This window comes from Cynocephalus volans, chromosome 3 (genome assembly GCF_027409185.1).
Source record: "Cynocephalus volans isolate mCynVol1 chromosome 3, mCynVol1.pri, whole genome shotgun sequence".
NCBI lineage: Eukaryota > Metazoa > Chordata > Mammalia > Dermoptera > Cynocephalidae > Cynocephalus > Cynocephalus volans.
The window spans coordinates 116,197,450-116,213,279 of record NC_084462.1 but is presented as its reverse complement, the minus strand read 5'-3'; the positions used below and the strand labels follow the sequence as shown (position 1 = coordinate 116,213,279).

The window sequence follows — 15,830 nt, the reverse complement described above, 5'->3', positions numbered from 1 at the left end:
CGGAATAGACCTAGTATGCCATAGCAGAAAGCAGACCTAATAATGAGCTAATATTAGTAGTTAGCACTTTTGAGTGTTTAGTATGTGGTAGGCATTTTACATGCAGTATCTTATTCAATATAATTACCCTATGAGGGGTTAGTTACTATCACTATGTTTTATAGATTACCAAAGCAAAGCTCAGAGAGGCCAAGGTCACACAGATAGTAAGGTGAAGCAGCTAATATCCACAATGAGTTAATGCTTGTAAAATGCTTAAAAAGTGTTAGGATGTAATACATACTCAATAAAATTTAGCTGCAATAATAATAATGGTATTACTATTGCTATTATTATTATTATACTGATCTAGGCCAGTAGTTCTCAGCCTTGGCTACACATTAGTCCTACCTAGAGCTCTTCTTAAAAATAGTGACGCCATTAGAGTACTGCCTTATAAACACCAAGGTCATGGGTTCAGATCTATGTACTGGCCAGCCACAACCCCTGCCAAAAAAAATACTGATGCCTATATTCAGAGATCAGCTATGGCCAATAGATCAGAGACAGTGGGCACAATGTCAAGAGAAAAACTTGGATGAGTAGAAAGGTAGCAGATTGTAAAGGCATGGAGTGTAAGTTGAGGTGTTTAGATTTCATTCTTGAAGTACAGGAGTCATCATAGGTATGGGAAGAGGTGCTCAAGCAGGGAAATGACATTGTGCAATTATTAGAAGTTTTACATATATAATTAAAATTATATGGAAGACATATCAAATGTAGAAAGTCTAATATTTTTCAATGCCAAGACTCATTAAAAGAGTACTGAAAGAAAAAAATATATTGATACCTGGATCCTACCTTCAGAGATTCTAACTGAAGTGGCTTGAGGAATGGCCTGGACAATCTGGAATTTTGCAAGTTTCCCAGGCAAAAGACATATATGATAAAGAACTGTTATCAAAATATATAAAGAATCCTTAAAAGTCAACAATAAGAAAATGAACTACCCAATTAAAAAGTGGCAAAAGACCTGAACACACACCTCAACAAAAACATACAGATGGCAAATAAGCATATGAAAAGATGCATAATATCATATGCCATTAAATAATTGCAAATTTAAACAACGAGATATCACTAAACATCTATTATTTGCAAAAATCCAGAACACTGATAACACCAAATGCTGACAAAGATGAGGAGCAACATGAACTCCCATTCCTTGCTGCTAGAAATGCAAAATGGTACAGCCACTTTGGAAGACAGTTTGGTAGTTTCTTACAAAACTAAACGTACTCTTACCATATGATCCAGCAATAGCACTCCTTGGTATTTACCCAAAGGAGTTGAAAACTCATTTCCACCAGCCAGTTAGCTCAGTTGGTTAAAGCTTAATGCTGACAATACCAAGGTCCAGGGTTCCATCCCTGTACTGGCCAGCTGCCAAAAAAGAAAACTTCTTTCCACATAAAAACCTGCACACAAATGTTTATAGCTGTTTTATTCATGAATATCAAAACTTGGAAGCAACCAAAATTTCCTGTAGTAGATGAATAGATAAATAAACTGTAGTATATACAGACAATGGAATATTACTCAGCACTAAAAAGAAATGAACTACCAAGCCATGAAAAGACAGGAAGGAAACCTAAATTCATATTACTAAGTGAAAGAAGCCAATCTCAAAAGGCTACCTACCATATGATTCCAACTACATGACATTCTGGAAAAGGTAAAACTATGGAGACAGCAAAAAAGATCAGTGGTTGACAGGGGTTAGAGGATGAATAGGTAGAGCAGTGAAACTATTCTTTATGATACTATTAAGGTGGGTACATGTCATTATACACTCATCCCAATCCATAGAATGTACAGCACCAAGAGTGAACCCTAATGTAAACTATGGACTTGGGTGACAATGATGTGTCAGTACAGGTTCACCAACTGTAACAAATGTGTAGTGGGGGAGTCTGTGCATGGGCAGGAGGTATATAATAACTGTACTTTCTGCTCAATTTGTTAAAACGTAAGACTTCTCTAAAAAATAAAGTCTATTAAAAAAAAAGTTCCTTAGGTGAATCTAATGTACAGCTAAGGTTGAGAACTACTGGTCTTTGCATACATAATCTCCTTCAGTTCTTATAAACATTCATCAAATTAGGTAGCTGTTGTTATCCCGTTTGATATATGAGGAAACTGAGGTTTCAAAGGGTTAAATAATTTTCCCAAGCTCACCCAGCTAGTAAGATGGGGAATTGGTCTGCAGACTCTCATGTGTATATTTTCTTGCCTTTTTTCTTTTTTTGGCAGCTGGCTGGTACAGGGATTCAAACCCATGACCTTGCCATTAGAAGGCTGTGCTCTAACCAACTGAGCTAACTGGACAGCCCCTGTATACTCTTTCTATCACACCACTTTGTAATAATTGGAGCTAGTAGCTCAAAGTAAAATGCATTGCCTAATGAAGTAATAATTTCCTAATACCGGAAATATTATAGACGAGGCCGGATAACAAGTCAGGAATGGCAAAGAGTATTACATTGGTCTTTTAAGCATGAGGGAAAGTACAGTGGATTATTTTTTAATGTTCCTTTAGACATTGAGAGCCAAAGAGTTGAAGGCCTGGGTTTGAGAATGAGACCTGTCCCTTACCAGCTGTGAGACCCTGAGCAAGTTACCTAACTTCTCTGAGTTTTTCCTCTTATGTAAAATAAAGATAAAATCTAAGTTAACCGTTAGATAATTTTTATATACGATAAAATAACATATAAGGATTAAATAATAATATATGTTAAAGTATCTTGCCAACTGTAAAGCTTTATAGAAATCGATTTTTAACTTTCAAATGGCTAATGATCATAAAACCTGCTTCACATCACTTCATTCCCTTTTTAAAAATATCCAAAGATTCCCCACTTCCCAAAGAACAAAGTTCAAACTCCTTACAGTATTTCAGGACCTGCAGCAAATTGGCTGCAATTAACCTTCCAGCCACTAACAGCACTTTAGGTTCCAACCGAATTTAATTTCCCACTATTCCAAAATTGCAGACTACACTCTTTCATAACCAGAGCCTCATACAAGATGAGGGAAGCCAGGGATACTCCCATTTCCAGTTCAAACTTGAAGAAATGCCCAAACAGATATTTTCTGTAGCATATTTTAAATGTCTACCTCTATAACGTTAGTGCTTTTGATATATAAAAAACATAATATCACATGTCATATAATTGCCTTTTTTTTTTTTGGCAGCTGGCTGGTACAGGAATGGAACCCTGGACCTTGGTGTTATCAGTACCACCCTCTATATCTGAGCTAACCAGCCAGCCCTAATTTTGCTATTCATAAGAAAATTATAAGCTTTACTTAAAAAAATTAATTCATAATATGCCAGTCAATGAAATAAAAGTTTAAATTTGGATAATGAATATCTCCCTTTTTGGTCCTGTGAGTAGAGCCCATTGACTATGTGCATATTGCAGGTCCTTTATGAAAGTGAGGCCAAAAGCCAGCCTGTTGGTTCTCTTCCCCCAAGAGGGGCCCTCTTCACACCTCCATGCCTGTCTACATGCTCTTCCTAATATCTGGCCAGCTCTGACTTACATCTGAGATCTAGTTCACATGTCATTTTTGAAAACTTCCAAGGTGTCATCACCTCCTTGATGTTCCCAGAGTGTACCTGTCAGTATCATGTAATAACTTCTGTGATAGAGGAGGCACAGGAGATTGTGTTTACATCTATCTTCCCCTAGACTTTTACAATTTACTGAAGATAAAGTCCGAGACTTACTCACTGGGCCTTACATTGTGCCTGGCACAGAGCAATTCTTAATGGTTCATGATTCATAGATTTTGGCATCAAGGTAGAATAGCATGTAAACACTTCCTGGTTTCTTGGGACATATTCAAGTATAGTTAGGCGCTTTCATCTGGATCTTTTGTTTTCTTCCAGACTTTACTCCTTTCCTTTAATGCTCTTCTTGTTCTGGGATCCCATGTTTGAATTCTTTCTTCATGTGTGAGTTTAAAATAATAATATAATAACACATATTTAAAAAGCACAATAGAAGTCACAGCAATCTTTTGATGAAGTTTCTTTAAAGTTACCACAGTTATTATCTTGGGGGCAGGAAGTAGGTGGTGAAGGTAGAGATGGTGCAGGAATAAAGAAAAATATATCTTAAAAACTTGGTAAAAGGGTTGGTCCCTTTTCCTAACTTTTCTTTTTTGGCGGCTAGCCAGTACAGGGATCAAACCCTAGACCTTGGTGTTAGTACTGTGCTCTAATCAACTGAGCTAACTGACCAGCCCCCGCTTTTCTTAAATTTTCTATTTCCTGTTAATAGTATCATTATTTTCCTAGCTTCCAAGTCCTCTCTGCAGGTAAAGGTTAAAAAAAATTGAAGTTAACCATTTAAATTCTGATATATCTTCTTTCAAAATGTTTCGTTAGATTTATTTCTTCTCCATTCACATTGTCAATAACTAGGCCCTTCCTCTCCTTCACTGTTCGAGCATTTCAGCAACCTCCCATCTAATTAATCTCCTTGTCTAGGTAGCTCCTTTGAGCCATTCTGGACAATCTTTCTGTAAATCTTCCTAAGATTCTAATTTTTCCATTATTCTTAGTTCAGCCTAATTTCTGCATTACGCATTCATGGCTCTCCGTTCTTCAGTGCCAACTTTAACTCCCTCCTGCTGCTTAAAGCTTTCCTCTGCCTGGGAACATACCAGGCTCTGCTTGTGTTCTTCCCTCTTCTTTTCAGTGTCCACATTGTACCCACTCTTCAAGGTCCAGAAGGAATGCCACTTCCTTCTTGAAGATTTTTCTGACAGCTCCAGCTAACACTCTTGGCTTCTAAATAATTATTCTCATGTGTTGTAGTTGTGATAAGATAGTCAAATCCTCTATCATTTTCTCTTGATTCAATTTGTTAACCAGAGACTTAGGGCACCATTACCTGCCACAGTGGGACATGTGCTGTCAGCTATCTGAAATGCAAATCTGTAATTTCCAAAATACTAGTTATTTAAGCACACATAGCAGCTCCTCTGATTGTTTTAAGGAAACGTCTCAAATACTATCATGTAATATTCATTTTTTGTTTAAAAGATGAAAAAGTAAGAATACAGTAGGAGTCTCTAAGGCATGGGTTTACATATCTCACAAGCCAAGGGATTCATTTCTTGATTAAATATATATATATTCACATTCCCAGTTATGTATCTCCAAATACATCCCACAAGCAGATATATTCGGTCTTCAATATGTGCGAACTAAAAAGTGTGAAGAGAATAACCATGGACGTACTTGCTACCACAAGCTACAGGAAAAGGAGTCGAAAGCCCACTCTCGGTGCTGCCGCTTACTGGGGACGCCACTCGGCCTGAATTCACGCTTTCCTGGAGCCTCAGTTCCCGCATCTGTACAATGGAGACCGTATTCGAAATATCTACTTCCCAGCGTTGTTGTGAAAGGTTCCCTTTCTGGTGAACTGCAGGGCGGTTTGCCTCCCAGGACCGAGAGGAGGCGCTTTTCCTCACGCGACGCACTTCGGTGCTCAAGGAGGGGAGTCCGCGTCGCCTGGGCGGGAGGCTGGGCCGGGACAGGGTGGGCGGCGGCTTTGACGCGCAGCGCGGGGGCCTGCAGGCCGAGCTGGCCAAGTGTTGGGCCCGTGCGGAGCCAGCGGAGCGTGCGTGCACGTGTGCGCGAGTGCTGGGAGCGCGCTCGGGTTGACAGCGAAGCGAGAAGGGCGCCCGGGCGTACGACGGAAGAGCCCGAGCACACACGCCCAAGGGAGCCTAGGGCGGCGGGGACGAGAGCGTCCCGGCCGGGGCGGCGACGCGCCCGGCCGCCTGGCGCCCCCGGTCGGCGCCCCTGCGCCGCGGGTCCGCAGTCTCCGCAGCGCCCCAGGTGGCCACCGGCGGGGTCGCCGCCGGGAGGGCAGATTGACTCCGCCTCCGCAGGGCTCGGCTGCCCTCAGCAGCTTCCCTGCCCGGCTCTCGCTCGACTCTCCCCCTCCCCCTCCCGGATCGCGATGGACGCGGCCTCCCCCCGCCGCCACCCGCAGTACCGCGCGGTCCTCTAAGCTGCAAGGCCTGACGAGCCGCGTGCTGGCGACGGGACCTACGCTGGCTGCCGCCGCTCGGGGGAATCTGTCGCTTCCCTGTCACCAGGTCCCCGCGGAGGAAGGGGAGGGACGAGGCGCGGCTTTTCCTGTGCCGCCTGCCCGGCTCGACCTGCGCGGCCTGCGGCTTCTTGGGAACTCGAGGGCCGCGGCCGGGCCTGGCTCTGCCCGCGGCCTGCCTGGAACTGGACCGTAGTGGTTTGGGACGACAAGCCCGGGTAAGAGCCTGCGGGTGGGGGAGGTGGGGGCGCCTCTGGCCGTCGAAAGTCCGGGCCTGGGGGCCGAGATCCGGAAGCCGGCGGCAGGCAGGGAGCGAGACCCCGGCGCCGGGTGAGGTCGGCCGGGCTGCTGCCGACTCCCCTGCCAGCCTCTTTGTTCCCCTCCCCTGGCCTGCGGACGGCGGGGCCCGACTTGTTCGCGCCCGAGCCCCAGGCAAGCCCTCCTTGCCCTTGAGAAGGGTTCGCCGCCCGGTCGGGGCCAGGGACGTCCCGCCGGGCCTCCGAGCTCCGGGCCCGCTCTCAGGAGACCCGCCGCGCTGCCCGGCTTGGCGGCCTCCTCTCGGGCCCGGAGGCTTGCTGCTGCTTCTCCAGAACCTCTCCCTCCTTCTAGACACAGATAGCTAACTTAGCGGGGTTTGGTACCGGGAAACCAGAGCGCGGTGCCAGCGCCTGTCCGCGCCGGGCTCTACTGGGCCCAGGGTGTTGGGTCAACCCTGCTGGTCGCCGCCGTTGGGTGCCCACCGCGACCTTGCTTCCCACACCTGCAGTTGCGTTATGTGGGACCTAAAGCTGTCCCTCTGGTCAGAGCTTTTGTAATGAGTTGCCTGTCGAGGCTGCTTCTCTCTCTCTCTTTTTTAATCAACTGCTCCAACCTGTGGGGATGGGCAAAGAGGGCCGTAGATTGGCCTGTATTCTGATCCGTAACCTGTTAGTCCATTGCATTTACTTTTAAAATTTCTCTTTAAGGTTTTAAGAACATTTGCCAAGACTCCCAAAATTCCTAAACAATTCCTTATTCATAGATCTTGTATCTAATTATCGTTTGTATTTGGACATCTTTAAAACAGGAATAAGTAAATTGAGAAGTCAGCAGAATTTGTGAAATTGGAGGTAATTTTAAAGGAGGAACTCAATTTGGAGGAAGACTGGATGGATCAAGGTGCTTAGAGTCTCTTCAGAATAATGGATCTAACCCTTATTAGTTTAGGGTGGAGAAGGGTAGGGGGAAGTTGGCTGGAAAAAACAGAATCTTTAGTAGGTGTTCTTTGCCTTTTGGCCCAGACGTTAGTGATAGCAGTAGTGGGCTCCGAAGCATGTTTGACTGTCTTTGACAAAGACAGCTCTGGTTTCTAGTTAAGCAGCAACTAATCAGCTTATACTCTTGTGCAAAAGTGGTTTTTATTTAGTATGATATCTGGACGTTAAACTCGAGAAATAAGGAAAATCAAAAAACTGCATTAAGTACTCTATCCAGACATACCTAGGAGTCTTTTTAATTCCTAGGAGAACATCACGAAAATTTGGTTCTAGCAGAGGTAAAAGAAACATTTTTAAACCCAAGCTGATTAGTCTTGGACATTTAAAGGACTTTTTTCCCCTTTACTTTTTTAATTTAAGCAAAGAGGCTTTTAAAAAACCATGGCAGATGTGGATCCGGATACATTGCTGGAATGGCTACAGATGGGACAGGGAGATGAAAGGGACATGCAACTAATAGCCCTTGAACAGCTATGCATGCTGCTTTTGATGTCTGACAACGTGGATCGTTGTTTTGAAACGTAAGTACATTCCTTCATCATCTTCCTTTGGGGTTGCTGTAGTGACATCTGTTTTCAACCATTTGCTGACTTAAGTTTGTGTAGAAATTTCTCAGAATTTTGTGTTTATTGTTTTCTGAGAAATAAAAATTGGTAGGTGAAATAACTCTAGTAACGATAATTGCGATGATACAAATGCATATTTGTTGAATGAATGAGAATTAGTAGGAATACTAATTTTAACCCCTAGCTTAGTTGATTAATTTTCAAAATATGTCTGTGAACTGGGAAAAATACAAATAAATTTATCTTCTTTAAAGTAGCCATTTCTGTACCTTGAAATTGACATAGAATAAGAGAGATGTTAATGAATATATGTTTTGAACTGCCCATTTCTTCATTGGTGTTAAGTCATATGTACTTCTGTTAAAGGGAATCACTCGTTTGTTAATTTCAGTTAGGGAATGTATAAATTGGATATTAACCATATAGCGTACTTTTTGGAATAGTAGAAACATTTTGAAGTTTGGAGAGTTTAAACAATTTTATTCAGAGGTTATAATATAGAATTTGTGCAAAAATGTAAAAGAGAGTTTATTAATTACTAGATGGGCCATTAAAGCCATGTTTTTCCTCTTATGTAAGTGGTAGTTGTTTAGTTAGACTAACCATTCTTCTGAGGGCTGAACACATGTTTGGTTTTTACTGTTTATTTTATATTTATATTTACAGTTTTAAATTCCAATAATAAGTAACAGAAAACTACTGATTCTGTATTCATCTTAATGTCATTTTAAGGTAATTACTAGAAAATATTTGAGATATTGACCTAAAATTTGGTATAATGTTTGAGGTGGGAATAAAGGCTATATTACTCACTAAATTGATGAAGTATTTTTAATTGTCTTTATTTTTAGTTTGATAATTGTTAGTTGTAAATCCTGTTTAAACAGTTATTAAAACAGTACTATTACAATAAAAATTCTTATTAACAAAGTTCCCAAATCACAGTCAGTGGTACATTTATTTCAGCTAGTTTTTGTTATTGGCCGACTTTGTGTACATAGGATAATTTATCCCCTCGTTGACTCGTTTTAGCAGGATTTATAGAAAAGTGAAGTAGATTTTTGAGTATTCATAAATATCATTAGAGTGTCTTCATTAACCTCAGAGTTACTTTTGGTATTTTAAAAAGTAATATTTGCCAGTCAAATGAACTATCATTTTATGTCTTCTATTTAGTACTTTTATAACATACACAGGGTCTTCAAAAGTTTCATTGAAGAATTTGTATTATCTTTTGATTCTGTTTTTTTTATGAATTTTTGAAGTAGTAGAGGTATTTGTAATAGCATGAAAAAGAAGTGTTACTACATTAAAACAATTTAAAGAAAATTTTTAAAATTTAAAATTCATCCCTGTGTAAAATCCTGCCATTCTAACATACAAACTGCATTATTTTTTTCCATTTTCTCTTCCAGGCTTTATTAATATTTAGTATAATGTAATTTTAAGGAAGATGAAAATAAAGTCAAGTCAGAGGTGAATTACTATGTACAGATACAAGAAAATTTCAAATTGGAATGGTTAGCCCTGTTTCATGTAGCATACCAGTAACATCCAAAAACTAGACTTTTGATTAAATTTCGTGACAATTTTGTTTTTAAACCTTAGTTTGCTTTCTTCATTCTACAGCCAGATTTTCTTGTTGTCACAAGGACAAATTGTGTTGGTTCCTTCTTTAAACCCAAGAGGCAGCAAAATGAGATGTAATGGATGGGCTGTGGTATCCAAGACTTGGGTTCAGATTCTTGGTCTGTTGTGTATTATTCATCCTCTGGGAGCCTTATGTTCCTCCTCTGTAAAATGGCAGTAATCTTATTTCAAGGGGCTTCTTGTGAGGATTAAAGGAGAGAATATATGTGCAAAGTGTTTTGAGTAAAGTGGGCTACCCACTGATATCATTGTTAATAAATAATTTTGAATTTTATTTTGGCAAGTATATTCCACGGAACAGTGATTTTGGAGGGTCTTTTAAAATTCTTTTAAACAGCAATAAATAAGGCAGGTGTAAAACAAGATGATGTACATATTTTGAATATGGTGGAAATCTTCCATACCAACTTGATTTCATAGGTAGTAGAAAATTAGCAAATAGACCATAGTTAAGTCTAAGAAAGCAAAAGATGCCCATATATTCAGATATATTTTTGCCTGGTTACTTGTATTAATAGTTATATGGGACTGGCTGGTTAGGTCAGTTAATTAGAGTGAGATGTTGTAACACCAAGAAAGTCAAGGGTTGGGATCCCCATACTGGCCAGCTTCCTCCACCCCCCCCCCCCCCAAAAAAGTTATATGTCTGTTTAGTCTGGAAAGGCAGATGGTATGGTAGAAACAATGGCCTTTGCAACGGGATAGACCTGTATTCAGATGCCTACCTTTACTGTTGAATATTTTGTATGACAGCTTTTCAAGCCTGCTTCCTCATCCTTGCAGGGGTTCTGTGAAAATTAAACAGGTAATATGTGTGAAGTGCCTAGTACAGTGCTTTTCACGTAATAGTTAAGAGTTTCATTTCCTTTATATTAGTATTGTATGTCACTCTCCATTTTTTGGATGACTTTGACACTGTTTTTTAAGTTAAGTAATATAACTTTTTTGTGATGCTGCAGTGCTTCTTATAAATGCCTGAAATTATCAATGTAATGCTTGAGAAGGTAAAATGGGTTCAAGGTTAGTTTTTGCTTTCATCTGTGCTGTATCATTGAGCTCTAAAACGTAATATGAGTTATTAGCAAATGAGTACTTTTGCATTCACATCAAACTAGTCGTGATCATTGTGTGTATTAGTGTTATAAAAACGTGAATCCTGGGTATTTGTAGATCCTGCTACCAAGTCTTTAGATAGTATAATTTAAAAGTTATCCCTTCTGGGAATTCAAGATCTCAAGATCTAGGAAATGGAATATGAGGGTACTTCAAAAAGTTTGTGGACAGATTTGGGTTATCTTTTAATTATATTTTTCCACAAACTTTTTGAAATACCCTTGTATTAGGGATAGCGCTTTTAGGTAATAGAAGGCTCTATTTAAAAAAGAATAATTTTACTTAATTTTGAGAGCACAAAAGGATATACAGTAAAAAGTTAGTTTTCTTCCCTTTCCTGTCTCAATTCCCTTCCCCAGAGGAAACCACCATTAATCATTTTCTAGTGTATCCTTTGAGAGATTTCCCAAGGAAGATTATCTTGAGTCTGGATTCTAAAGCTGTTGAACACAGTGGTAAAAATCTCCTGTTGTATATTCACTCTAAAAGGTAAAAATACCTGTAACAGTGAAAAGATTTTTAACCTTTTAAATTGTCTTCCTACTTTATGTCAGGTATTAGGGATATAGTGATGACTAAAACAGATACAGACTCTGCCCTTATGGTGCCTAATACTCTAATAGGGAAGACAGACATAAGAAATAAAATTTTGGTTACAAACTGTAATCAGTGCCATGAAGGAAAAGTTCAGGGTGCTATGACAGCATGTAGCAGAGACAAGACCTGGAGGGGTGGGGAGATACAAAAGATGATTGAAGAACTTTGGAGAAAGCCAGTGTGTCTAGGGCAAGGAAAGGTTGCTGGAGAGCTGCCCTAAAAGAGTCAGGGCAAGAGCAGGTCAGTCTTTTGTGTATGCTAAGTCAGGTTTTTGGTTTTATCTTAAGAGCAATGGGAGGACATTGAAATGCTGTAAACGAGTGAATATTGTGATTAAATTTGTCTTTTAAAAACATTACATCATCTGCTCTGTGGAGAACAGGTGGGGGGCAGAAACAGGGGTAGGGGAAAAAAATAGAGTTGTTAGGAGGCTATGATCCAGAGAAAGAGGGTTGTTGTAATAAAAGTAGAAAGAAATGGATAGATTTGAGAAAGATTTGAAAGGTGGAATAATGAAGACTTGAATGATTCTATATGAGAGTGAAGTATCATGGATGACTCAGATTTCAGTGGATGATGATGCCATTCACTGAGGGAACACTGGAAGAAAACCATGTTTTGAGTGTCTGAGATTGTAAGTTTAGATTTGGACATGTTGAGTATGAGGTACCTTTGAGACATCTCAGTTGAGATGTTGAGTAAGCAATTGTATAGAGTCTGGAAATTGGAAGAGAGGCCTGGGTTAGAGAAAAATTTTAAAGTCCAGGGCTTATGGAAGTTAATTGTTGTCGTGGGATGTGTTAGAGGTCTAGGACAGTGATTCTTGAACTCTTTAGTCCCAAGACTTCTTTATGCTCTTAAAAACTATGGTAGACCCTAAAGTACCTTTGTTTATCTTGGTTATGTCTGTTGCTACTTACCATATTCAAATTAAAAATGGGAAGTTTAAAAAATGTATTCATTGAGTTATTTAAAACTATTAATCCCCTTACATGTTAACATGAATATATTTTTGTGAAAAATAACCTTTTTAAATAAAATATTTGGGAGAAGAGTGGCATTAATTATATTTTTCTCTTTAAAGTCTGACTTAATGGAAGATAGCTGGATTCTTATATCTGCTTCTGCATTCAGTCTGCTGCATTATGTTGTTTTGATTGAAATACTGTATATGAAAAAAAAAATCATCCTCCACAGGTGTAATTGGAAAAGAGGGGAATATTATAATAATTTTTTTTACATAATTATCGGTATTTTTTGATAACATACCGAAACTCAACAAGTGACTTTCTCAAGAGTCAGTTATGTGGATTCTGATATCAATGAAGTTTTCATACTCTGTTACATTAAAATACATTGGTCTATTGTACTTTTGAGTGGATGTTTAACCCATATTTAATTTTGTAAAGTCATGTATTGGTCATTTTGAAAATATTGGCCCACTGAGTTATACAGGTATTCCAAATGTTGACATGTCATTTTACTGTATCAAAAAAACTTGTATTTGTTAATGTGACTACTGATCTCATCAGAAAAGTCTTTTAAGTACTGGGAAGCTGTCGAGCTCATGGTGACAAATACAAGTTTTCCAAAATTGTAATTTTTGCTCGAAAGCTTGCATGTAGTCATTGACAGCAAATACTATAAGTTGTTTTCTGTGAAGTGAAAGGTACACTTCATTAATTTTTGAGAAAATGTTTGCCGAATATCCAAGTCTGAGTAATCACAGTTTGTCCAGTGTTCTTTCACGTAAAAATGGTGTTGGAAGAAAAAAGTGGCTAGTTCAGCTCTCAAATAGTTGAGTTGTACAAGTACTTTTCCTTAAGACACCCATCATTTCAGTTTGCAGAAATGCTTTATGCTTACTTTGTATTTCCTTAAGCAGAATATATTAAAAAGATGTATGTACAAGAGTTGAGTTTAGTAAAATTAGTATTTCTGTTGCTTCATCAAGGTTGTTCTTTGGCAAAACTGTCTTTTTTTTTCTTTCATGCCAGTGCTAGGCAGTGAAGAATACAATTACTAGTAGTATAGTTTAATGCTACTACCTTGATTTATGGTAGAGCACCAACAGTTTTATCCACCATTCCTTTTGCATCATTAGTGTACATGTAAACACAGGAAAGAAAGTAATTCAAAAGAAAGGGCAATTGTGTTGAATACTAGTGAGAGCTTGGGTAGGGTGAAGACTTAGTGGTCCTTTGGATTAGCAACATTCTCAAGGTCATTGATCTTAATGAGAGCTGAGTGCAGTGGTGGTAAGGGGCAGATTTGAATAAACTGGGAGTGAATGAGACAAGAAGTGGAGAAAGAATGAGTGGAAACTTATTTAGAGAAGTTGGATTGGAAAAGGACTAGGGCTTTTTCTTTTCAAGGTCGTAGAGAGAGGAGAGAGAATGAATAATCCATAGTGTAAGGATTCTGAAAAACTGGAAGAGAATTGGCTTTTGTCTAGAGCAGTGCTTCTTAAACTTTAATGTGCCTAATGAGAATTACCTGGGGATCTTGTTAAGCTGCATATTCTGATTCAGTTGGTCTGGTGTGAAGCCTGATATTCTGCCTTTCACAGATAATGAAGAAGTGTTTGGTCAGAAAATCCCATACTGAGTAGCAAAGCTCTGATCCACTGGTGGAGTGATTGGTTTTAGGTACAAAGAGATACACTCCCTTTGTTGTAACAAAGGTAAAGTGGAGAGATTAGGTTTGATGCTAAAAATTGAAAGGATTTCAGTCTAGTGACTTCTGTTTTCTCCCTGAAGTAGGAGATTAAAAAGAATGGTACTATCTAGAATTGGTGTAAGAAAATTCGTATGTGCATATAGTGCTAGGAGCCTCGTAAGAGATACCTCTTCCTCTAAGTTAACTGAAGTCTTGAAATAATTTGATTTTACCACTCCCTTTTATAAAATCTTTTGAGTACTTAATGGGTCCTCCTACATTCTTACACATACATACTGCTACCACTTTACTATACTTTGAGTCTTCCACTAAACTGTGAGCTCATCATTTATTTTCCTATTTGCTAAGCATAGTGCCTGGCACACAAATAGCTAATATGCAGATATTGAATAAATTGAAGAAATTCTTAATATTGGACCTGTTTTCCACTTATGCCTAAAATGCCTATGGAAAGTATTTCCGATGTCATGAAACTGATTGGAAGTAGGCAGAAGGAAGAGTGTTCTGTTCTTCTCTGTAGCTGAAACAGTGATAGGATAGCATCAATATGTACTTCTCCCATCCCCCTTGTATTTTCCATATTGAGCCCTGTTTTCTTCTACCCAATGCCAGAGTAATAGGGAAGTGAAATTACTTTTGTTGATTAGCCCTGGACAGGAATGTTCATTAATATATCTAATACATATAATTCTGAAAAGTTTTTTTTTTTTTTTGGACTGGTAAGGGGATCACAACCCTCGGCACGGTGTGGTCTGCACCACGCTCAGCCAGTGAGCGCACCGGCCATCCCTATATAGGATCCGAACCCGCGGCCTCGGGCGCTACCGGCACCGCACTCTCCCGAGTGAGCCACGGGGCTGGCCCCTGAAAAGTTTAATAAATGAATTTCTATAAGCAGACAGCAACTGTCTTTTCAGTGGATAGCAGAGAGAAGTGCTGGAATGAGAAATGTTCTCTGTCAGGGTTCTTAACCTGGGACTGAGGAGGGTTTATAGATGATGAACTTCAGGAAGAAGAATCAAAGTGTCTGTCACCTAAAAAATGTAAAAAATACAACAACACTATTCTAGTTGCAACAGGAAAAATGCAATGAAAATTTATGGAGATAAGTTTAACTCCTGGCATTTTTCTATATATCTATGACATTGTGTTTTATAGCAATTTGTTGTATATTTTGCATACTTATTGATTGTCTCATTAGATCTTTGAGTTCCTCAGAGTTCAGCAGTCTGTCTTGCTCATCTTTGTATCCTACCCCCAACACCCAGCACAGTAGAGTTGTCCCTTGCTGTTTGTGGGTTCTGTATCGGGGATTCAACCAACTGAGGATAGAAAATATTTGGAAGAAAAACCAATAAAAATAACAATATAACAATAAAAAATAATGCAAATAAAAAACCAATACAGTGTAACAGCTTTTTACATAGCATTCACATTGTAATCTAGAGGCAATTTAAAGTGTAGGGGAGGATGTGTGTAGGTTATATGCAAATACTATGCCTTTTTATCTAAGGGACTTGAGCATCTGTGGATTTGGGTACCTGCAGGAGGTCCTGGAACTACTCCCTCATAGATACCAAGAGATGACTGTACTTGGCACAAAAAGACATTCAATAAATATGTGTTGAGTGAATTGCAGTCAGTTTGTATGTGTCTGTGTGTGAGAAAGGCAAGCTTAGGGCCGGCCCCCTGGCTCACTCCGGTGAGTGCGGCTCTGGTAGCGCTGAGGCCACGGGTTCGGATCCTATATAGGAACAGCGGGTGCGCTCACTGGCTGAGCGTGGTGCAGACAACACCATGCCGAGGGTTACGAACCCCTTACCAGTCAGGAAAAAAAAAAAAAAAAAAAAAGGCAAGCT

At 39.5% G+C, this 15,830-nt stretch overlaps 1 protein-coding gene across 7 annotated transcripts in view; it reads left to right on the top strand.

The window, feature by feature from the left end:
• The first annotated feature begins 5,951 nt into the window (after positions 1-5,951).
• The window catches only part of HECTD1 (HECT domain E3 ubiquitin protein ligase 1), an 84,626-nt gene continuing 74,747 nt past the window's right edge, over positions 5,952-15,830 (top strand). For all 7 annotated transcript variants that reach the window (XM_063088333.1, XM_063088336.1, XM_063088332.1 and 4 more), the window contains exons 1-2: positions 5,952-6,328; positions 7,727-7,887. In XM_063088333.1, the coding sequence (XP_062944403.1) occupies positions 7,748-7,887 (140 nt within the window). In that variant the 5' untranslated portion in view covers positions 5,952-6,328; positions 7,727-7,747. The remainder of the gene's footprint in view (positions 6,329-7,726; positions 7,888-15,830) is intronic.